This window comes from Echeneis naucrates, chromosome 3 (assembly GCF_900963305.1).
Source record: "Echeneis naucrates chromosome 3, fEcheNa1.1, whole genome shotgun sequence".
Classification (NCBI taxonomy): domain Eukaryota; kingdom Metazoa; phylum Chordata; class Actinopteri; order Carangiformes; family Echeneidae; genus Echeneis; species Echeneis naucrates.
In genome coordinates, this window is record NC_042513.1 from 11,053,332 (window position 1) to 11,077,503 (window position 24,172).

A 24,172-nucleotide genomic window follows, 5' to 3' on the forward strand; every position below is an offset into this window, starting at 1 on the left:
GCTTGTGAGATTATCCTGATTTTGCTTGTGAATAATTCTGCAGGGGAAAGAGGGGAGGCAATATGGAGCAGTGGTACCAATGTCACTTCACAGCAAAAAGGTTCTAGGTTCAAGCCCAGGCCCGGGGCCCCTCTAAAGTGTCTATTCTCTCCCTGTGCCTGGGTGGGTTTCCTCCTGGTACTCCGGCTTCCTCCACAGTCCAAAGACATGAGCATTAGGTCTACTGGCTCTAAGTGCCTGCGTGTGAACATGGGTGGCTGTTCGTCTCTTTTTCTCTGTTGGCCCTGTCCAGGGTGACCCTGCCGTCACCCGGTGCCAGTTGAGATCGGCTCCACGGTCCCCACCACCCGGACGGGTAAGCAGAATATTGAAGAAGATTTGAAAATCCATTTCTATCTGACAGATGATGATCTGTTGTTGAGCATCACGCCTCTGCAGATGTCTCTTAATATTCATCATGGAACCATGATTACAAACTTTGGCTTTTTAGAAAGTTGGTTTTAAGAAAACAGTGTTTTTTGTTCTGTATTTTAATCACATTCATTCAGTAGGCAGGAAGCACCTGAATACAGGAGATGGTAAAGTGTCTACCTGGATTATATTACCAGGTGATGGTACAGTTATGTCTTTGCATACGGAAGCTGTTGAGGGTTTTGTCCACAGGAGAGCAGTGTCTGAAGAGGCCTGGGTCGGTCCTAATGGACGCGCTGTACTTGAACGATAAAGAAAACATTTATGCATCTTGGTGACATTGTAAGAAGTAGTATATAGCACAGGATTGACAGAAAATGAACTGTATTTGATCATGAGCTAATCACCTCAAATTGTCCCTGACCCCGTCTCACTGTTGGAAGTTTGCCATTCAAATGCAGTGTTTGACACCCCTGGGTTGTTTTCATCAACCGAAGGCAACTTCAAGACGACCGCAGGCAGTGGGACATTATTTTCCTCCGACTGAATGATCATTTGCTGACAGTAATGGATTGAAGAACCTAATGATCTTTAGCTGCAGCCCCTGCAGTATGTTTAGCCAGCAGTCAGCAGTTCATCACTTATCAGCTGTTGTCGCATTCACTTCTACCAGGAAGATGGGATATTTTTAACTGGCCCTAACTCTCCTGAACCCAAGAGTGCGCTGTGCATTAGCATAATGCAACAACAGTGACATGGAGTAATTACACTGGGGATGATTTTGTTGAGTATGAATGTGAAATCTGATTATCTTCTCTGCTCTCAGCTCTGCAGTGGGGAAGGGCCAGCAAGGGAGAGGAACAGGGGGAGAGAGAGAGAGAGAGGGAGAGAGGGAGAGAGGGAGGATGAAGCCGGCTGCAGGATAAATTCAGAAGGAGGGATTAAGATAGCAATGTGCTGAGCCAGTGGCTTTAGCACAGAGCAGCTGGCTGGCATCAGGACAGGACAGGCCGCTCACAGGAAGGATACCTTTAGGACGGCTCTCCTCCGCTCGCAATAGGACACCGAGGTTTACTTCCAGGAGGTGTTCATGGGATGCACTATCTACGCAGCCAGCCCTAAGGCCCTGCCTGCCGACGAGGCCCCAGGCCAGGACCGATCCTACCAGCTCCCCAACTACCACCAGCCTCATGGTACCTGCAGTCAGAGGATAGCAGCCAGCAGAGCCAGGTCAGTGAGCAGCAGAGACGCTGGGAGGTGCTGGGTCTTTGCTCCAACTGACACAAGTTACACTGACAAAGTGAATACAGGTGAAAGCAACTGATTCGTAGTTAAGGGCCAATCACAGAAGAGGAGGGGGGAACAAGGGGGTCAGGGAAGACGGAGACAGATGTTTGAGCTGATCCAAATAGGAGGTGGATTGTGCAAATTTAATCTGCAGAAGTAGTCCCTTGTGTTTGCTATTTTAGAAATAGTGGTAATGGACATCCAATTTTAAGCACCAGAACTGTTTTTGCTCCTGGGTATTAAATGAGCTGAAACATGTGGGTCAGGCCAAAATAAACACATCAGTGAAGGAATTTGCGCTGCAGGTCGACAGCCATCACAGTGTTGAGCCTGGTCCTGTTTCCCTGGTCCTGAATTGTGTTTGCACTTTGCTCCACCTGCAGTTTGGACTCAGGTGATTCAGCTCTGACCGTATCTGATTCTGCTAAAAGACAGTTTGGACCTCATAAATTGCAGCAGTGCTGTGTAAACGGAAACAGTACGTTTCTGTCACCATGTGAAAACCCAAAGGCATCCTGTGACAAACTTAAAGTCAAAGACAGTCTCTGTGTGTTTTAACCTGACCTGAAGCGGCTCAATGTTTTCACTGAGTGCTGAGTTTTATTTATTTTCACTCCGTATTTCTTGAATCTATTATGTGTGTGGCTGATTTAGCATTTCCTTGGACAGAGTTCTGCTTCAGTCTAAAAACGACATTATAACCATCATAGTTTATCAGAGAGACCTACAGATGCTCACTTCAGACTTTCACGTGATAAAATGTACTTATTAAATAATCTATTATGGATTGTTAGACTAATCCTCCAGAACATTTCATGGATATGAACTTCCAACGATATTCATCTATACAGTTATTTCCAGTTCATTGTTTAGTCATATTTTCTAATGTAAAATTCATAATATGCAAGATAATCAGTAATAACAGCTGTCATGAAACTGTAGGGAAGTAAGAATTACAATATTTCACATTACAATTACAATATAATAATAAGTTTAAAGTAGAAAAGAAGTGCTATACAAATAGTTATTATTATAATTATATTAAAGTTATTTTGAAACCGAAAACATTGAGAACTGCTGCTTTAAATCTTTGCACGTAAAAAGTTGATCTTATATTTGTAATGTAAAGCCTTAGTCTGCAAAGTCAATATAAAATATAATACAATAATGAAACAGGTTTGAAATAGACACCGAAAATACTGAGACTGGGCGTTATCTATTATTGCCGCTGCTGTTTTCAGATTCTTGGAGAATAGAAATCTTGAGATGTAAATGAGCTGTCGTTGAAAGATAAAGCTGCTGAACGCAGCCTGCCGTGGCGCAGGTGAGCTCACGGCAGATTTAGCCTGTAATCCGCCGGCTGAGGACGGCCGAGGAGCGGACCGAGGAGCGGACCGAGGAGCGGACCGAACCCCGGCAGCTGCCGAGCCTCAGGTAGGACGCTCCGCGGCGGAAGCGCTCAGGATTTTTAAAATAAAAGCGCCACAGAGCAGGAGAGCGTGGGTGAAATGTCGGGCTTTGTTGGTTTGTTTGTCTATTTTGGGGTCATCTTTGTGTTACCGGTGCTTGATCCATCAGCAGGTTTAACGATAAATCAATAGAAAGGCAGCCATTTTAACAACTCCTTTGTGTTGAGCTGATTGGAAGCTAGCTGATTAAGATTCACTGAAAGTTTAAATTGGCTCTTTCACAATAAACTGAATATGTGTTGATTAGACGACACAGGAGATTACCAGAATTAGAATGCTTTTTATTGTCATCATATACATGTACAACGAAATTCAAAATGTCTTTACACATTAACGTGATAAAAAAATAGCAATATGATGACTCTTTGTTGCGATCACTAAGATCAGACAGCGTTCTGAGCTTCAGTAGTTTTATCATAAAAGGGGCATTTCAACCATAAATGTCCGCACAGTTAGTCAGTCTAATATGGTTTATTCACTTTACAAAATAAATAGAGAATGGTATAATTTTAAATAGTGCTGTAGACTAATATGGTGAATTACACCAGAAAACAGCTGTGCAATGTCAAATGATCACGTTCTTATATATGAAATGTGATTCAATCCAAATAATTATCATATTGTACTTTTTCCAACTTTAACTTGGCTTCTGTGGACAAACTTGACTCTGTTTTGGTTTTGATAATGTAAATCATCTTAACAATACCAAGTAACAGAGAGGCAGAGCACGTCTTCATGTATGCAGTCACCTTTCAGAGTAGTTTAACGTAACAAGCTCTAGTCCACATTCACAACACAACACTGATACTAGTTCAGGTCAGTTACTTCAACTCCAAGTGGCATTCGGTCTGTTTGCCCAAAGGAGTGTTGGCATATTTTATAAATGGACCAAGTCCTCAGGATACCTCTAAAGCTGGCTGTTGACAAACCTTTTTACTCTGCAGACTGGATTTCATACGAACCTACATGCTAATGAACGTGCCCCATGTAGTCTAGAAAGACAAACATTTTCAGGAGTTCTCTGTCAGCTTAAAAACATACATCTGTCATCAAAGGTTGTTTTGAGCTTCTTGCACAATGGGGAGGTTATTTCAGGAGGTCTCAAGCAGAGTATCTGAGTCCAAAGGCTGTGCTTCTGTTTCATACACGGTGTGTGTCTGTGTGTTTGTAGAAAGATCAATCTCTCCTGTGTGTACTGCGCTGAAGACCGTTGACAACTTAAAGATTACTCCTAATAGGACAGACTCACTTTCTGAGTAAATTAAACATTGACTTCTACACACCCACTGTAAACAAAACTGCCTACATCGCTTACAGGGCCATGCGTCAGGTGTTACTGGGGATTCTACTTAATGGGTGTAAACTTTATAGCCCTAAACAAAGAAAAGCTGTTGGCTGTTAGTGACCCTGCCTGAGTTAATGAAGGCTCATCTCAATTAATGCAGTGGGTGATTAATTCTCTGTTTGTGTGGAGTACATGTGCTCACTGAGGGATAAAGAGGCAGAGCACATTTAAAGTGACGGTGTCAGTAGCTTCGACCTTCATCATTGTACACAATTTCTGATATGCTGTAGTACAGTGTATTCTGAAAAAGGGACTTGACTTTAGATTGTGTAAACAATGACAACTTAGCGGCTGAGGTCTTCAGGAAATGAGCGACCAGACGTGGAGAGCGCAGGGATTCTTCAAGAACAATCCCAGTGGCTAGCAACGTTAACAAGATTACAGTTTATTGGATTTGAGGATGTCTTGTGACAGCACGAAATGTCTGTCCTCAGAGACACAGAAGGACAGAGAGGAGGAGAGAGGAATTGAACTAAAGCTTGAATTAATATTCATGTAAAAAGGCAGATCCAGTCCATACTGTTCTCATTAAAAGGTGAATATCATATTAAAGGCCAGACACGACCTGGAAATGAGGTTATTTGACATTACAGCATTGTTCCCAATAAAAGAAGAGCAGACAATAACAAACTGGTGGAGATGCTATAATCATGTGGAGTGAGAGAAAATTGCAGGTTGTATGTAGGTCAGGCAGCATTGAATGTTTATTTTCTGATAAATGGTTTCATTTGAGTTCCAGGAAAGCCACACAGACTAAAAAATATGAATGTAAATAACTGAAACATCCTCATGGTCAGTTTCACAGAGACGGGATGAGAGTGTTTATCCCAAAGCTGTTTGTGTCATTGACTGTGTTTCCAGGGCTGGTGTGTGTTTCATAAGCGTTTTCATACACAGTCTTCTCCCTCTGGCACAGCCTGGTGTCGAAAACCCAGCTGTCAGCCAAAAGGTACAGATACAGGGTTTTTTCCCCCTCTACCTAAAATATAAATAAGGCGATCAATTGTAAACAAAGTCATTCAAGTTTCCATCTCTGTGAGCTGGTTTTCATATTTGAGTGAATGAAAGTTACTCTATTTGCTCTGCTTCCAAAAATGTGCAACAGCAACCAACCAAGTGGCTATCTGAAGATTTATTTGTACATTTTGCAAGTTTAAATCTGTGCTGCTTTGTTCTCCCTGTTGTAGTTTTTGTGTTAATCAGTTCAAAGCAATTTAAAGAATGATCTTTTTTTATGATGAGAAGTCAAGCAAACCTGCAAGCCCTTTCTACCCGCTGCACACAGTTTTCACGTGAACTGTAGTACAAGACTTCAGTTACCCCACCCCTTAGGCTCAGATCTGGGATCAGATACCCCTTAACCTCAGGCTTAAGGAGAATAAACCCCGTGAACACATTCTTATCCATTATAGCACACTATAGAAGGCCACTCAGCCTCCTGTGATCACAGATAACCAGTCAGATGTAGCATCTCGCATCAGGAAGCCCTTGTTGTTTGAACAGGTCATGAGCTGACGTAAGGCCTCTGGCCAATTAGAGATAATACACTGGAAAAACTGCATGCAGGGGCCTATTTCCATCAGCACCTATAATTATACCCGAACAGGTGGTGAGGACTTTCCCTCTCCCACAGGAAAATGTGGCACAGGGCGGGTGTTTGTTTGTGTGTGCGTTTTAAAAAGACATTTGATTTTCACATGGAAGGAAAAAACACAGCTTCCCCATATGACAACACTGCAAGTGTTTCTAGAGTAAGAAAACCAGCGTTTTCCTTTTTAGTCACCACAAAAATCAGTTATTCTTAAGAATAATACAGAAAACTAAACATTAAAAAGTAAATTGTGATTTGATTTAAAATATACCCCCATTTGTGATTGATCTTGGTATATCGATCAACAATGGCTGACCATACTGTACCTACATGCAGTATGAACACCACGACAAATGGTTTTATAGCCAAAAAAGAAGGTGAAAATGTTGTCCACAGGTGAGGAATAAATGACTAGCTCAAGTGTTTGTTGTTTTTTTTTTTTAAGTTTATAATGTTTAGAAATAAACAGCTAAAAATAATAATAACATCGGACAGTTACCTAAACAGTGGATGGACGATAAACTGTAAATGGTGGATGTAGTCAGGTGAAACTAATGGACAGAAACACTGTTGCTAAACTTGGTGTGGTTTAGTCTAAGTACTGGATAAACACTTGACTTAGCTAGTTAGCGAAAAGTAGCAGCTTCGCCAACATCACTAGAAGTAATGGGTAAGCTAAGCTAAAACTGTTAGCTAATGTAACATTCAGTTGCAGTCAGCGTTACGTGGTTGCATTAGTGAGCTACAAATGAAATGTACTGGATAAAAATGTGAAATGCAGTTGGCTGAATATGAAATAGTAAATGTGTTAGCTCCTGAGAAACGGATAAAACTGCTAAACTAACAGTCCCAACTCGTAAGGACAAACGAATGAAAAAGAATACAGTAAAGATTTGTTAAAGTAGCTTTGACATCATTGAAACGGAAACCGCAGTAAGATCACTGACCGAAACATTGTACTTCTAATTAAAAAAAAAAAAAGCCCATCTAGACTTGTCAAGTGCTTGTTCCATTTCTTTTTCCGTTGATTTTAAGCTTTCATGGTGGATGCAGATTGCAGGGCTTGTTTTCTTTCCTGCAGAAAACCATTAGCTGCCATTTTACACTGAGCGGCATCAAGTAGCCCTAAAATGACCCGAGCCACTTTCTCCGTCACATTAAACATCAAGCTGTGATTTGATTCCTGCAGACTTTCCACTGAATCACTCTGTCAGTAAGTGAATAAGGGTTGAGTGTTTCTTGTTTTCCTTTCTATATATATATATATATATATATATATATGTCACACGTTGCTTTAGTAATTGTCAATCACCACCCACAGGAGGAAATGAAAGCCCCTGCTTACAAACATCTAGACTCACACGGTTTATGGCTGTATCATTATTTATTAGTAATTATGGCTGTATTATTGCTGTATCATTGCTCTCTTCTTCTTTTGGCTTTCGCAACGTTTGTTCCTGCAAAGTTTCAGCATGAAGTGTAAAACATTTTTAAAAATGTCGGGGTCAGCTCACAGCGGTGCATAAGGTCAGCCACCTGCACAACCACCGATGTGCTGTCTTTCTGTGTGAACATCTGGATGAGTGCAGTCACTGACCCCACTCACCAGCTCATCGCCGTATCTCGCTGAATAGAGGTTTTTAATGTAGCGTAAAACAGCAGAATCAGACTTTGAATGTTGCATCACCGCAGTGTTGATTTTGAAGACAGAGTCCACTTGTTTGCCCCGTAAACTTTTTTGAAGCCAAACTTGGGAGCAAGCACAAACTTCTTCTTTTTTTTTTGTGTGTGTGTGTGTGTGTGTTTGTTTTGGTATGGGTTTTTTGCATGTATACATGAAAGTTGAGCAGAAAGATGCCTGCTGCTAACTTTGAGCTTTGTGTTTGTGTATTCAGGGCCAGGAACATGACTGAACAGCAGGAGCCGAGCGAAGAAACAGGCCTGCTCTCAACTCAGGACCTGGACCCCTCCAAGGACGAAGACACTCACCCCCACTTCAGGCAAATATCATGCACATAAACAACACACTGCTCTTCAACATTTGCTGTCTTTCCAGGCTCTTTTTGCCCTACACGCCATCTGTATCCTGTGCATGGCCATGGGAAACAGCCCAAGGAGAATTATTTAGCATTGAATCACGTTGTGTGCGCTTGTGCACTCAGGGAATGGGTGAATGCTTTATGCAAAGGTCAGTCAATCTGTAAGCAACCTGTCCTTTTTGCGCTCACCTTGACACTCCCTCTGGTGCTGCATGAAATATTTCTAGTTGTTAATGTGTTTAAAGCTGCCTTGATTCATTTATAGCCACAGGTCAAACCAAGCTTACAAAGACAGGCAACACACACATCCCCATATCTTTGGCTTTTAATGTTGTTATAGCTGATAAATTAGCAAAACAACTGATCATTTTTTAATCTAGGATACTAAAAATCCGCATTAACATTCATTTGGGAACAATTTTTTTGGCCAACTGATGATGAATTACCGCACGTCCACGTTTTCTCAACTTTGGTCCCCATCGACAAACGCACTTTGGTGTACCAGTATCAGCGAGCTCAACAGATAATTGCAGTAATTGGGGAAATGCCCTGTTAAAAACAAAACTATGAGCTTGAGGAGGCTTATCATTTCTTTCTCTTGTTCCAAAGACTTCAGCCAATTGCATATATTGCTTTGATGTGAAACCTTTAGGCCTAAATGATGCAATATCATCCCAGAAAATGAAAATGTTCTGTGGGTTATATGTTTTGCAGAATTAACCCATTTCCTGACAGTGTTTGTGTTCACAAAATCAGCTGCAGGTGCGGTTTGCAAAGTTTGACTGTACGATTTTGGGCAATCATTCAATCCTGAGTGATCTGATTTTCACATTTCTTTCTGAAAATATGTCTCAGTGATGAGAATCTAAAATGATGAACTCTGGTCTATGGCAATGATTGCTGGATTTTACAATCAAGTGATAGCTCGACAATTCTTCTACTTCATTTCTGTCCCTCTAATTGTCTCATAGTGAGGCCATCCACATCTCAGTTCCAATTCTTTCTCCTCCAGCTAAATTACTGACTGGGAGACTGCTGCTGTAATGGCCCACCGATGGGATGTGTTCGCTTTCTAATTTAGGATTCAATTTAGGATTCTTTGAGCCAGTAATTAGTTTCACCATCCAGCCTCCCAGCCAAGGGCACTGAGATACATGGACAAGGCGCATGCGTGCACCTCTGAGCACTCACACAGACACACGCTTATAGTAGGCAGCCTTTCCTCATGAGGGGAGCACACAATAAGGAGAGTTTCAGAGCACTGTACCTTTTTATACCTCACTTGCATGAATTATATGGACATGATATGATCCAGTGAGTCCACCAAGCCTCCTGGCACCTTCCTTCTTTGTTGCTGTTGCTATGAGAAAATCCTTCAGCCCAAACATTTTCATGGCTTTTCCTGGGCCTGTGAAATGATTTTAAACCCTCAGAATAATGTCAAAAATAAACCTGGAGTGATTCTTGTAACTTTGACAAGTTCCACTATATTCCAATAATTCCTCCCAACATGCCTAATTTTTGCCCTTAAAAAAAAAAAAAACATGCCTCCCCTCGATGTGCTGTATTCACAGCTCTCCTAACACCCCCCATGGGCAGTTTTCTCTATGCCACCAAAATGCATCAGTAGTGTTGGTTAAGACTTGTTTCTCATGTAAAAGACAGAGACAGATGGAGAGTGAGAGCGAGAACTAGAGAGCTGGTTAGTCCCCACAGAGCCTCTTGTGTTTTAATAATCACTTGCTTCTCCTCCACCTGGGAAAGCAGAGCCACTGTAGGTCCTATTTATAGGCATCAACCAGCAGGCAGGAAGAGCAGCACACATGCACTATTGTTCATAACATGGTCACAAGATAATAGGATGCCTTTCCTGGGAGGGTGTTTTTAATAGGGAAGAACGGTTCATTTGGATATTAACATAAAATATTGAAATGATGGAAAGAAGAGTTAGTTTTTGACTTCACAAATGGCCTTATTCTGCTGTAATTTATTATGTGTAAAACAGTGCTCTATATTTACTGCAGCTGTTTCACTTCATTTTTCATACACTACTTTTTATAGTACCTATTTGCAATATGACGTTCCAGTGGAAAAATAAAATCTCAAGCAAATTTATTTACAATATGCAATCTAAAGCTTTCAAAGGCAGGAGAGCTGGCAACGCTGCAGACATCAGTCCCATCCTGATCTGGCCACAGTTAGCACAGTGAGTCCTGTGTGGACTTAATACAAGAATAAAACAATGACATGCAATATATTTCAACCTGATAGAACAACCGTGGCAGAGATGAAACACTACAATGTTCTACAATGTTCATTCTTTACCTTTTCAATAATAATTTAGCAAAACAGTATCAATTAGTGTACCTTTTATTCATATTACAGGATTTTCATCAGAAGATTGAATTTGATCAGTTTCCATTGAAATAAATCTGCCTGTTGTCGTATCCATCTCACTGTTTGTCCTCCATTTAAGAGCAGCAGGCATGAAAATTGTGGGATTCATCATCACAACCACTTTCCTCAGTTCCTGCTAATACGTCCTGTTTTTATCACTTCATTTAGTACATGGTTTGCTTTGTTAGTGTGAATAGTGCCGCGCAAATAAAGTCTGACTAATTGATAAGATTGCAACAGAGCAAACGACACTTTATGCCAACACATCCATAACACCGAAGAAACCTGTCTGCTGCCAAAGACCATTTCATACTGGCATGTTATCGCTCTCAGTGGACCTTAGAGACCTGAGACCTTCGGATTTGTCAAACCTGTGTATGGTGGACATAGTGAAATTGTATCATTTGTACAACATCTTGCTGTAAAGTGAGACTTGAGACACATTTCTACCTTTTTTGGAGCCAGTGTATAAAGATGCTGTCCTCTCTTTCTCCTCATTACTGTTCCTTTCTACCTTTCACACTCTTTCACCTCTTTTTACTTTGATACAGCACTCATTGATAAACAGCTCAGAATGGATTCAATGTTAGCGTTTGACAACTTTAAATTGAGCACTTTGAAAATGATAGAATATTCTAATATGCTTAGCTCTGTTTAGAATAACTTTTCTGCACTTCCTCTTGTGACTTATTTTGTGTTCGATTAAAATGTCTCACTCTTGAATAGTGCAAAGTAGACTATTTATGATAGTCTAGACTGTAAGATTAAATGAACAAGTCAGCAGTTCCCTCACATAATTGTCTGGTTGTCAAAGTAGTAGAGTCAGGGAGGGTTGTTTGGGGACAGAGATCACAATATCATCTTACCCAGAGGACAATATGACAGTCGTGCTGCTATGAGAGCACCACTGATGGGTATTGTAACATAACGGCAACTTTCTATGCAAAGCAAAGGACACTGTTAAAGGGGAATACAAATGTGGTTCTGTTATGATGTTCTAGCGTCTTCCTCAAAGGCCATGTCGAGAAACAGATTTTCATGAAATATATTGGGAAAGAACTTGTGAGGAATAAATTAGTTTATTTTCTTTGTACTTGTGACTCAAGCTGCATTTTCATTAAATAAACATTTTAAGGGTCCTGTGCTAACAGCCAGCAAGGTTAGCTGACCTAAGCTAAAACAGTGAATCTGGCTGGCTCTCATGTTTCCAGTTGGCTGGATCTTACAGGGCAGTGCTGTAGAAGGTGTCTTGAATATGTACCTGATGGCTACATATATAATATTTTGCTAAAAGACTCAAACTTAAGCGGCTGTTCCAGGCAAGAAGTCATCATCCTTACCATGATCGATGCAGAAAAGAGAGTAACACATATGAGGCTAAACATTGATCTAATAAGTAGAAATCCAATACAAAAGCAAAGTTAGCAATTCTAAAATTATGACAACTGAAAACCAGCATTTAAATAAAAGTAGATAAATGTTGTTAGCAAAATACATATTCAAAGCACATAGTAGTACATAGTGTCGTGAAAAATAGTTACTTCAATAATGCTAATAACACAGAAAGGTAAGTTCAATGTTTGCCTCTGAAATATGGATTATGAGTGTAAACTGTCAAAATAATAAACAACTGAGTGAAAGTTCTACTCCAGTCTACCTTTGATTGTAGGTATCATAATGAACGGAGTCTCTTACTAGTATTGATATCTTGGCTTTTATGAATATAAGGATCATGGTTAGTCGATTTGTGTGGCAAACGAACACCTTTCTGAGGCCTTCACATTATTCCTCTCTCTTCTTCACTGTGACGAATGGCCCCTAGAGAGTGAGATAATACATCACAGTACACACGAGGCTGCAGTTTGTTTCTGCCAGAACTCCTGATTTATCCATATCTCCTTGAGCAAGAACGTCTTCATACGAGCATTTGGTTACGTTGTCCTCGACTCAGCATCAGTCACCTGGCACTCACAGAAAGATACAGGAAGAGAGGGATGTCTCTGTCGAGGAATAATATCAAGCACGTCTCCTCTTTTAAACCAACATTTCAATGACATTTTCCTTAAAGGCCTGATTATCTGCTGCACGCTTGTGTCTGCATCAGTGATAGATATGAGTATCGTGCTGTGGCATCTGCCGCACTGTTCTGAATATTCCCCCTGAGGCAGGTCTGATGCCAGCAGTGTGTGCGTGTGTGTGTGTGTGTGTGTGGTTTTATGTATTCTGATTATAAAATGAGCAACATGGATAATTTCCTTGCACAGTAACTATTTGTGTTGAAACAACTCAATATTTATGCTGGATTGTGTTGTTTTATGACAGTCTTCATCTCCCTGCAGTTATGCACACACTGATGATTAACTTGTCACATGGAAACTTTGACCCAGCTGGGACTTTTCATGCAATCTACACGTAGACACGCACAGATATGCACAAATTGGACACATGCACACAAACTGTCCACCAATTTGGTTTTCTGCCAGGAAGTATTTTTACCTTCTTCCGCCAAACTGAAGGAATTAATCTGCCTTCACTTGTGATTGTGTGAATATGTGAAGTAGATTTTTTTTTTTAAGATATTTGTTTAATGACACTTTTCATACAGCAGAATTATCATTATTGAAAGGGTTATAAATATGCAAAGAAGCCTTATTTTAATTGTATGTTTCCTGTTCATGCAGGTTTCAGCTGATTGAAGACCTGTCCTACGAAGATGTGAAGAAATGTTACAGGGGCTCGGTGAGTCTGGTCTCTGAAGTGTGTCTAAAACCAGGGCAAATCCAACTAGGCGTATCCGTTTCAAACTAAATGTTTAATCTACAATAAACATGGCCCTCGGCTGTTAAAATGCCACTTTCCCTTTGTGGTGATTTAGTGACAGATTCTGTCATTACTCTCTTTTACTCTCCAGTTATTAAAATAGATTTCAAACGGATATGTGGCATTAACAGTTGGATGCAAAATCTGTATCTTTATATCTTTTGGAAATCATACATGGTTATGCAAATATACATGCAAACAAGACATAAAAAACAATCATGCAGCTGAAAAGAATATGTGGAAAATTATTCCAGTGAGATTGTTATCTTAATTATCTTTAAAAGTTTAGGCTCTATTCATAAAGCTGAATGGAGACCAAATCATATCAATGACAATAGACCAATTTTGTGTTGTTGTTTTTTTTGTTTATTAGTTTGTTTGTTTTTTGTCGAATTACTTATTTTTGACTATCTCATCATATAGAAGAAATCCGTAGTAGTTGTTTTTTTGGGTGTAATGATAATTTTTTGTATTTGTAATTGAAGTGACCATGATCTCTGGACTTTGCCACTATGGATGATCGAGTCCTTTGCGTTACTGTAGCCTACTGTAAGTGCCATACCACAGAGGACAGAAGCTCCTTGAGCCTGAGCTATTAATAGAAAGACACAAACAGGAGCAGCAGACACCAGCAGAGACACAAGTGGAAGGAAAAATACACAGGACAGGACAGATAAATAGGGACAGATATTGTGGTGGAAGGGAACTCAAGAAGTGGAGGTGAGTAAGGAGAGCAGGGAGTGAATGACACCCGTTGTGTGTTGTGGAAGGAAAGGTGTGTGATTTTCCTTGAAAACTCAGCACTTCAAAGTGTCGCAGCCTGACACCAAGGAGGCAGGAGAACCTGAGGGGCAGAAGCAGAGAAAAATGAAAAGGGATTTCAGCTGAGAGTAGTGCAGGTAATCTTTGTGCACCAGTGTGTTGTTCTTTTCTTTTCTTTTCTTTTTGTTTTTGTTTTACCTCAGATTGATGAAGAGCAGAGTGTGTCTATGTGTGCAGAGGAGGGAGACGGAGAGGGTGGATGTCAGCTGGGTGCTGCAAAGTGTAGCGTCACTGGTGGTTTGTAGCCTTGTAGTGTCTGTAAACCGAGGTGCTGCTGCTGTGTGTGTGTTTGTGTGTGTAGGGGTAAAGCCAGTGGAGTGTTTGTACATGCATGTAGAATAGCAGTAGTTAGTTGCACAGAGGCAGTCCTGCATCGCTGCCTGTAACTGACCAGCAACAGGGGAACAGTGTGTGTCTTGCAGCGGCTTGCTCCAGGCCTTGGATGTTCGTGAGTGTGTGTGTGTGTACGGTGCCAACGTGCTGAGCCTGGTGCAGAGCTCACGTCCTCTGAGGGAGAGGGTGGTGTCTGCGACGAACAGCGCAGGAGTGGCTGGTGGTGCCGGCGGTGCTGGTGCTGTGAGGGCAGGCCGGTCCACCAAAGAGCTGCTCATGTCTCTGCCCTGTCCCTCTGCGCAGACTGTCAGCAAGTACAACTCCCAGTACCACAAGCTGTTCCAGTGTGTGCCCAAGGATGAGATACTCATGAAAGGTACTGTCCTTTTTAAACTGACCTTTAACACTGTGTTTCTGCTGCAGCGTCTATCTTGTTATTCAGCTCGTTAATATTCCTGAATTCATAAGGCCTCGGCTTCACTCGTTTCAGCTATGTGCCGGTTGTGTGTTTGCGCTGCTTATATTTTCTCATCCTCTCAGCATTTTATTTTATTTAGCTCTTATTGCAAACCAAAAGAATAATAAATTTAAGTTTAATTCAATTTAATCAGACACACACAAATGAGTTGTAGAATGGATCAGTCAGTACATGTGCTCATAAAAACACTGGTAGGTGGTACTTTTTGTAAATATTTGTGTCAGGCTAGAGTTTATGATGAGATGAGGACAGATGAAGTGTCATGTTATAGAGGTTAGTTTCCTGCCAGGGTTTCACTTCTTTCTACTCCATCTTAAGTTGAGTGAGTGAAGTTTCTGGTGAAAGTACAAGGTTTCGAAAACATTCAGCAATCCTTTAATATGTGTGGGAATTGGCAGCATCTGGAACAATATTCATGCTCATTTTGTCAACAAAAAACCCAACTGAACGAGCCCTGCAACAGTTGTAAAGTGCAGTTTTCTTTTTTTGTAGTTCTACATTTGTTGCCTTTGAGAGATGAATGGGTCTCAAGGTGACTTTGAATTCTCCAAAATTAGAGCTTAGACATGAGGGATAGTGTGATGGATCAGAAATATTGTTGTATGAATCCACATTTCTCTTTGTCCAGTTTACAGAATATTTTTCTCTGTCTCTTCTGTCCTCAGTGTACTCCTGTGCTCTTCTCAGAGATATCCTTCTCCAAGGCCGACTTTACATTTCCAGAAACTGGCTGTGCTTCTGTGCCAATCTATTTGGCAAAGACATCAAGGTACAAATGACTGACAGACAGCTTAAAAAACTCAAAACTGACTGACAAACTAGACACACGTAACTGCAGGTGACAATCTGACAAGCTGAATGGACAAACTGGCAGCGAGCGAGTCTGTGGGGATTGTGGACTCACTTCCGATGTCACCATCTTAATTCACCCACACAGGAAATATTTCTGTATGTTAGTGATTTGAACTTATGTACCAAGAACAGGTAGACTTCTTTAACCTTCAAATGCAACCTGCAAACCTGTGGTTTTCTCTTTAATATGCTGCGAATGGTCTCTTTCCTTCACGTCCTTGAAACCAAACCTCCTATCATCTTAGTGACAACAAGCTACTTATTCAGGGTGCATTCTTCACATTCTGACTGAAATCACACACGTTTCATGTCCTCTGCTGATTTCCTAAGTGTACTTCAGTGCCTGTCCTCGCTGTCACCATTTACTCAAATCACGCTGCTTTTTCTCCCTTGCCCACCATTTTCTTGCTTTACAATTTGCTTTGCTGAACCTGAGTGTCTCTTTAGAAGTGTTATTTTTGTGCTCCCCCCCATCTTATCTAGGTGGCTATCCCTGTCGCTTCTGTGAGGCTGGTGAAGAAGCATAAAACAGCGGGCCTTGTACCAAATGGTTTGGCAATCACTACAGACACCGGCCAGAAGGTAAACACCCCTTCGCAGTCGCTGTGAATTTAAATACTTATGCTGATTAACACTGCATGCAAGTGTTTTCCAGGCAAGGTGTGATGGAAAAACAACCCCCATGCTATAGATAGATGCAGAGTACAGTCCCAACCTGGCAGCACAGGACTGAAGGGTTTTTCCACCATTGCAGGAGTGTTTAGAGAGGCCTCTTTACGTTCTACTGCATCAGAGTCAACCTGTCATCAGGTGCTGTTTCCACAAACATAATGTGTCTTGTTGAACCCATGAATAATGTTAGTCAATGGGCAACATTAGCTTCTGGTGAAATCTGAGTAATTTAACTTCAGCATCACTTCGTGGTGCACTAAAAGGGCTTGGATGCATCATGGATGATGGAGCAGGTACTGACAGATGAAAAGAAACATAATGATGAAGAGCTTATGAAGCAGGTTGAATTCCTGAAGTAGCTTTTTGTTTATATCAGACAGGGTTTTGCAGAGCCCTAATTCTTATTTCTCATTTTTGTGCATAATGAAACCGGACAGGTCCAAGAATATTGTGTTTATCAGTTCAGCTTCATGCAGACACTGGACACACACCGATACAACAGCTCAGCGTAATGGGCATAGCTCATTGTATTCTATACGTTAATTAAGTACATTTGTTGAGTTTAATTACTGGAATTATTCAGCGGCCAGCACAGCAGGACAGAACACCAAGCCTCATCTTTTACAAAGCATGAGACGAGCATCGTTTAGATTTCAAAAAGCAAATGACTCTGTCCTTATACAATGTGTGAGAGTACTTTTTTTTGACCCCAATCTGTCTCTCTGTGATCATGTAACACGTATTACAAAACAATTACGCACACGTACTGTAAGATTACTGCAGAAGTCAGAAAAAAAGCCAGGGTTGTGTCTTCTGTTTATGAGGTCAAAAGTTCACAGCTTGTGTTTGCAGGTTTATCTGTAGTTTTCACTCATATGACCGTGTGAAGAAAGACAGGACAGCGCTGACAACTTAGACCAAAGCATCTGATAAAAGTCCACGTACAATAACAGTGTTCAAATCCTCAGCAAAACAGCAAATGTACTTTTTTTAAGATAACAATGATAGTTATCCAGGTCAGAGGGACATTTGGTTAAGCTGTCGCTGACCTGCCATTCATCATTTTTCACGAGAGAATAAACTAGAACAGAAATGTATTCAGAGAAAATTTCTCTTTGTGTCCCAGTTTAAACGTCTTGAATACCCAAAGTGTTATTTGCCAAAACTTTTTCCAGCTATTTTTAACCCTTTCCCAGTCATGGTGATGTTTGACAGCTCTGCAGACTGAGAGCAGCATATTCTGCCGTTCTTTATTAACTATATTCAGAGTACTTTCAAGAGCCCTTTTTATGCCATTTCTTCTTCTGTGAATGCAGTTTCTGTGAATTACAGTTCCAAACAGAATGCCTTTTTTTTTGTCCGTCAGTATGTATTTGTATCTCTGCTATCGAGAGACAGTGTCTATGACGTCCTTCGCAGGATCTGCACACACCTACAGGTCAGAGGATACACATATTTATGCACATTACTCATTCAGACTAGACACTGTGTTGTACACGTAAGTCAAAGAGGTGATTTCCTCTTCCTCTGCAGGTCAATGGGAAGAGTCTGAGCTTGAAGCAGTTCATGGAGGAGCCGACCTTATCCCTGGTCAGTGGCGTCTTTTTCACAGAGAGAACTTCTTTTAGTAATCAGCAAGAGTTTTAAGGTCAAAGCACTCAGAGTTTCAATATTTGGTAATCCACATTTGTCATATGTTTCAATGCCGTGTTCCTTGTGGGCTTAAAGGCCTCTGACAACTCTCACTTATAACTACGCCTGACCTGAAGGCTGTGTTACTTCCTGACACAGACAGGATCAATATGTCATTGAACTACAGCTGCAGTCTTGCAGTGAATGTTGACGAGAAGCATTTAAAGATCTCTGTGAAGTAGCCTTGTACTGGATCTTGTGCTGTAAGCCGCTATGTGACAGACCAGCTTCATTTTGAGGAAAAGTTCATTTCCTTTAGCATGTTTTTCCTTGATCACACCCTGATCTATGCAGGTAGAAGAAGTGTTTGTTTGTGTTGGTGACAAATTGTGATAAAGGGTTTACAGAGCTACAAACCCTTTATTTAGAAAATGCTGAAAATGGTCAAACATAATTGATAATTGAAAATGCTGAATCAATGTTCTGTACCAAAACATATTTATGACTTATCTTATACTCCAGTCTTACTCTAAAATAAGAAATCCAGGTGCTTATATTAATGGATTTCCAACATTTATGATTGTATCATTTGCCATCACACAGCATCCTAACATTGGTCTAATTAGTTTAGTTACTTTTATTTAAGCATGGGTAAACTAGAATGACCTCCTTATATCCTTCCCATATGTGAGATCCAGATTATTTCTGATCCTCATTATTATCTGGATCCGGACTAAACTGAAGAAAGAGCTCATGAAGTATTCTGATTTAGATTATGTGTTCGCCCTTTTAACTGAATCAGCATCAAAACTGAATGGAGTACTTTTTGTGTAATCCTGCTGACAAACACACATGGCTGAAAACATAACCTGCCTTTCAGAGGTCAGTAAAATTTTAAGGCCATGAATTTCTACTTAAAAAGGATGACTCATTAGACTGTGGCACTAAGAGATAGCTGAGCTGTATGAAACCGCGAGATGATGATAAAACTCAGTAGTTCCCCCTGTCAGGATGGAGACGCTTGATGACTAAAGTAGTGAAAAGGGTTGACAAATAACTCTAACTGAATTTTAAGTGATTTGCCATCTCAGGTTTAGCTGAATAAGTGAGTCTTTATGCTCAATCTGTTCATTTCTAGCATACTCTCCTCTTTTCTGTGCCACAGGATGAGTTCCCAACGCCTGACGAATTCCCAGTGGTTGATGAATTTCCATCAGTGTTAAAGTGGAGAAGGAAACCCTCAGTGGTGTCTGTGTCCTCCTCCCTTCCTGACCTCCTGGGGAACTCTACCAGCAGCCTGAGCACCACAGACACACCCTTCAAAACAGAGCAGCTGCTTGAAGGTGATAAAATGGGCCATAGAGCAATATTGTAGTGTCACTGTATGGCTGCAAAGTCCAAGGCCTTTATTCAAGGCTACAGGCTTTTAGGTTCTTGTAAGAACAGACCGCCTCAAGGTTGCACATGGTTTACAGAAAGTAATCCATATGGTTTATGTCCAGCAGTTAAAATTGAAAAGCTGTTTTGACACTTAACTGAGGCATCATAAACATGGAAAGCTTTCATAAAAAAACGATATTGTTTGCAGAGAACACTTTAGTTAAATCAGTTGTTGATAACCTCAGTTGGATGTCAGTGCCCTGAGACGCTTTATTCAGTAACCAGAGTGAAGAGAGATCTACTGTCTCTTCATCTGATCAGAAAGTCCCTGCAGGCAGTTCTGTGCAAAAGTGTATTTTTAGTGAACAATCACATAGTGACCAGAGACAATTTGAAAAGAGGGGAAAGAAGGGGGAAAAAAAAAACAAAACAAACCAAAAACAATAAATTCTAAATGAGGACAAAAGAAGTGTGAATTTTCAAAAACATCACTGCCATTATAAAGGATGGTGTGAATACGTCATTGAATCCCAAATATTCTGTGAGACATGGATGTAGTAAAGTTGTCCAAATGTATACGTTTGTGAAATATTTTGTTTTCATTTCATTCCACTTGTGTGTGTGTCAGAGAGTGAGCGAGCAAAACACAGAGTAATTGCTTCTGGATGGCAATGGCTCTCTTATGCAATGGCACACATTGAGCGCCAAATAGAGATTAAATCCTGTGGGGGACTCGTATTAAAAAGCTTTGGGTGGATGCAGATTAAACAGAGATTATGCCAACAATGTCTTCTCTCAAAGTTGTCTGAGGACATCCACATTAATGTTGTTCTCGTGTTACATGTTTGTGAGCTTTTGCGTACATTAACATAACAGCTCAATTGTCGAGTGGAAAGATGGGAGTTAATGTGATATTGATGTAAATCTGGGGAGACAAAAGGAGATGTGAGGCTGTAATAATCAGCTCAGGATGTGCAGATTACTGTCCACAATATTTCTGATCAAACTTGGTGATTTCTGCAGCAAGATGCCGCCTTAGTTTCATTTTTAGAGAATCAGCATTGTGCCTTCTGCAGGCAGCAGCTCGGGTCTGTGAGCTCTTTGCTAGTATAATTTGATTGCAGTCTTCAACATCACGTGTAGAAACAACAACATGTAGGCTTTGGAGGGCAGGATTGAGACTGAATAAATACCATGATTCATTGCTGAGCTACAAAGTGCATATTGTCACACCATTAGCTTAGAGGGAGTGCTGTCCGGATGTCCTCTAGCAGGTGGGCTCCCACTATTAAAACTGAAACATGTACTGTAGTCAAGCCAAGCACTGTTGATGGTTTTATGTCAGCGTGTGTTTGCGTGTGTGTTTGTCACAGAGCGAGCTCTGCAGACAGACAGAAGTCTTTTATCAGAGCCAGTGGCAGAGCTGAGCCAGATGGAGTACCAGCTGCTCAAGTTCTTCACCCTCCTGTGAGTACAGGGACACAGACAACAACAACAACAGCACCATCACCTCCTCCAACAGCTGACGCACAGCTACAGTCACACGATGGCTGCTAACACGGAGATATGAACGGCGGATGAATCGGTCAGTCAGCCTGAACACAGGAGAGCAGGGCATAGAGAAGTTGCCTGTCATGAGACTTCATTATTAAGATTCATCACAATTTATCAAATCATTTGTCTCGTGCTCTCTTTACCCCACCTGCCCTCTAGCACAGCAGGCTGACTGTAGATATTAAACTCTGATATGTCACAATCTATTTAAATAAGATGAAAAACAGATGCACCCACTAAAGATAAATATTGATTCATGCCTAGCTACTCTTTATGAAAAGCTACTGAAATAAATGTCATGTCTCAGGAAGAAGCAGCCTTATTTTGAGGATATGCACATATGCTGTATTAATAGACAATTTCATTTCATATAACTATTTACATGGAAATGAACTTTTTTCCAACTTGATTTCTTCTAACATCACAGAACATGAAAGTTAAAGAGGGTTGTTAAAATACCATTGGGGAGCCATGATGTGTTGACAGACAGCCAAACATCGCCTCCCAGTGTTGATCAAATGACACTGCAGTTCTCTTTCTCCACAACAGAGGGTTCAAACTTGGTAATATACAGTCAGTTGAAACTAAGTTTTTCTGTTTCCTCCTCTTTCATCAGTATAATTCTCCTCATCCTGTCATCGTGCTACTTGGCCTTTCGTGTGTGCAGTCTGGAGCAGCAGCTGTCCTTCCTCAGTAACCCAAATCTGCCCCTGAGAGAGAGGTAATGCCCCATCAGCTATACCATCAAGACACAACACAAGGGCCCACAAAATAGGAGATTTAGACATAGGAGACAAAAGGTGTGATGCAATTATCAGAATTGAATTAGTAATAAAGGAGTTGTGTTTATTACATTGTATGATGATGTAGTATATCGTATTTGATAACATTACTAACACTGAACGGTGACAACACTACTGCACCGGTATTGTTGCATCAAAATAAATACTTAAATAAATAAACGTATCAGATGTGATTTCAATAGAGCTTCTAGATAAAGCTAATTTGTTCCTCCTGTAACTTCTGAGACTTGTAACAACGCAAACAAGGTTTGGGTTGAGTTAGCGAGATATTTCGCCGGTTTCCACATGTGGTATATTGGTATATATGTGTGTGTTTGTAATGGGAGCCATGTAAGTGTGAAAAGATAAAAGTATGTTTTTATGCTGTTCATTTAAGCATTAGAGTGCACTAACATGGCTGTCTCATCCAGGTAACCACTGCTGTCTGCTGTGACCCATCCAAGTGGCTGCTCTTTTGTTCTTCTCGTGCTTGGAGCTGTCGATGCCCAGATCCAAGACCAGCTTAAAGCTCAGAACAGCAGCTGCAACACAAAGGAGCATCACCTCAACTCAGGGGACATTACAGACCTTACACCGCCGCTGAACCCGTTCCTATCCAGTGATCACTTCCAGACTATGCAAACAGATAGTTGATTTATTTTGGAATATAAAATAGCTTGTACTTAAGATAATGATTGTCTGCCATGGCCTGTTGCCCTTCACAGACATTTCGTCTTTAACCACACGACCCTGCATTGTAGAGCGATAGTGAGCAGATCACCGTTGAACCTGGCTGTTTATGAGCGGTGGTGGAGACTACTGTAGGAGTGAGGATGGAAAAGTAAGACACAATACAACACCCCAATTACTTGAAGAGTGATATCAAGGATATTTCAGGTGAGTCATCAATAATAAGTGACAACATGCGGCCTGGACTAAATGGTTTTCTTTCTGGTGAGATCCTGCTGCCTCAGCCTTCAGTAGGAAGGCAACAACTAACTGCACCGATGCACTTCTTCAATAATGTCCACATTACTTCAACTGTACGTAACTCTTAGATCAATTTCCTTTTCTTTTTTGGTTGTTTTTAGATACTTACTTGTCATTTCTTTAAGTATTTATGGAAAGACCATACACAAGTGATAACACCACTTGTGTATGTTAATTATAATGTGAATGAGATGGTGAAATGATGCATCACCTACATTTTTAGTTGTGCTAATCTGCTGTGAAGGGATTGTTCTTTCTTTTATGCAATTCAAATGAAGTCAACAAGAACTCAAAAATGGCAGATTGAGCTTCTGAGTGCGCTGATGATGATGATGATGATGATCTTTGTCAAGATGTTTTACTAATTTTGCAGAGAACGGTAAAATGTCATCTTAGGGCTAGTTTGCAAATCTCTACTAATTAAATTGCCAACAAAATGTAGATGAACAAAAAGAAAATGTTTGTGTCTTCGTTGTTTTTAGGTGTTACTTCTATTCTTTTCATATAGTCACCACATACAGGACCACCATGAAGAGGCTTGACTCCCATCGGGAAAACTTATTGTAGGAACCCGCTTGGCTCAGACTAAATGATGCTTTTGTGTCAGACATCTCAGTTAAGGCATCCAAATGGCAACTTTAAATTAAGTTTAAAAAAATACAAAAACCAAACTTGACTTAAGTCAATGGATACATAACACATGTTATTACACGCATGCTGACACCCTCAAGATGCTGAAGTATTTCCTGTCCAGAGAAAATATGACATAAAAGCATCTAGAGTGGCAAGCTGTTCAAATGACAGTAGCAAAAATTGTAAACAACGCTGTCATTTTGTTACATGCAGTGTTATCCGCTATTAAGTGAGAAAACACTGTCAAGCGGCCCTCAGTATTGTAATTTTAGCACGCAGAACTTGAAAATACTGTTTGTTTTGAAAGACTCCACTTGAATTCACTCAGTGATCACACCTTTGCTTTCTGTCTTTTATTTCTTTTATTTTGAAAGTTGCCGTGGTCGATAATCAGGTGAAAAACCTTCAAGCACAAGCACAAAGAGCACTTTAAGAAGAGGTACACAATATTCAGCCAAGCAGACACTGGACTTAAATACTTGACTTTTAACCTTACAATCTTAACAGCTTTTCAACTCCTTTACACACAAATCACATCTATTATCCAGCCATTTCCATTTTCAGCTCAAACAACTCTCCAACTTGTATCCAAACCCCCTAATTTTCTAAATACACCACACCCCCAACTTCAGACACATGAAGTGAATGAAACCTCACTGGCTCCTTCTTCCTTGTTTAAACAAAC

The 24,172-nt window shown here is 40.6% G+C and overlaps 1 protein-coding gene across 1 annotated transcript; it reads left to right on the forward strand.

Moving 5' to 3' along the window:
- Positions 1-1,501: 1,501 nt before the first annotated feature.
- gramd2aa (GRAM domain containing 2Aa) lies at positions 1,502-21,807 on the forward strand. The gene is made up of 11 exons (XM_029498814.1): positions 1,502-1,641; positions 7,999-8,103; positions 13,221-13,278; positions 14,818-14,890; positions 15,658-15,761; positions 16,328-16,426; positions 17,883-17,954; positions 18,050-18,106; positions 19,314-19,491; positions 20,902-20,995; positions 21,699-21,807. The coding sequence occupies exons 1-11, from the start codon at positions 1,502-1,504 to the stop codon at positions 21,805-21,807; spliced, it is 1,089 nt and encodes a 362-aa protein (XP_029354674.1).
- Positions 21,808-24,172: the final 2,365 nt, after the last annotated feature.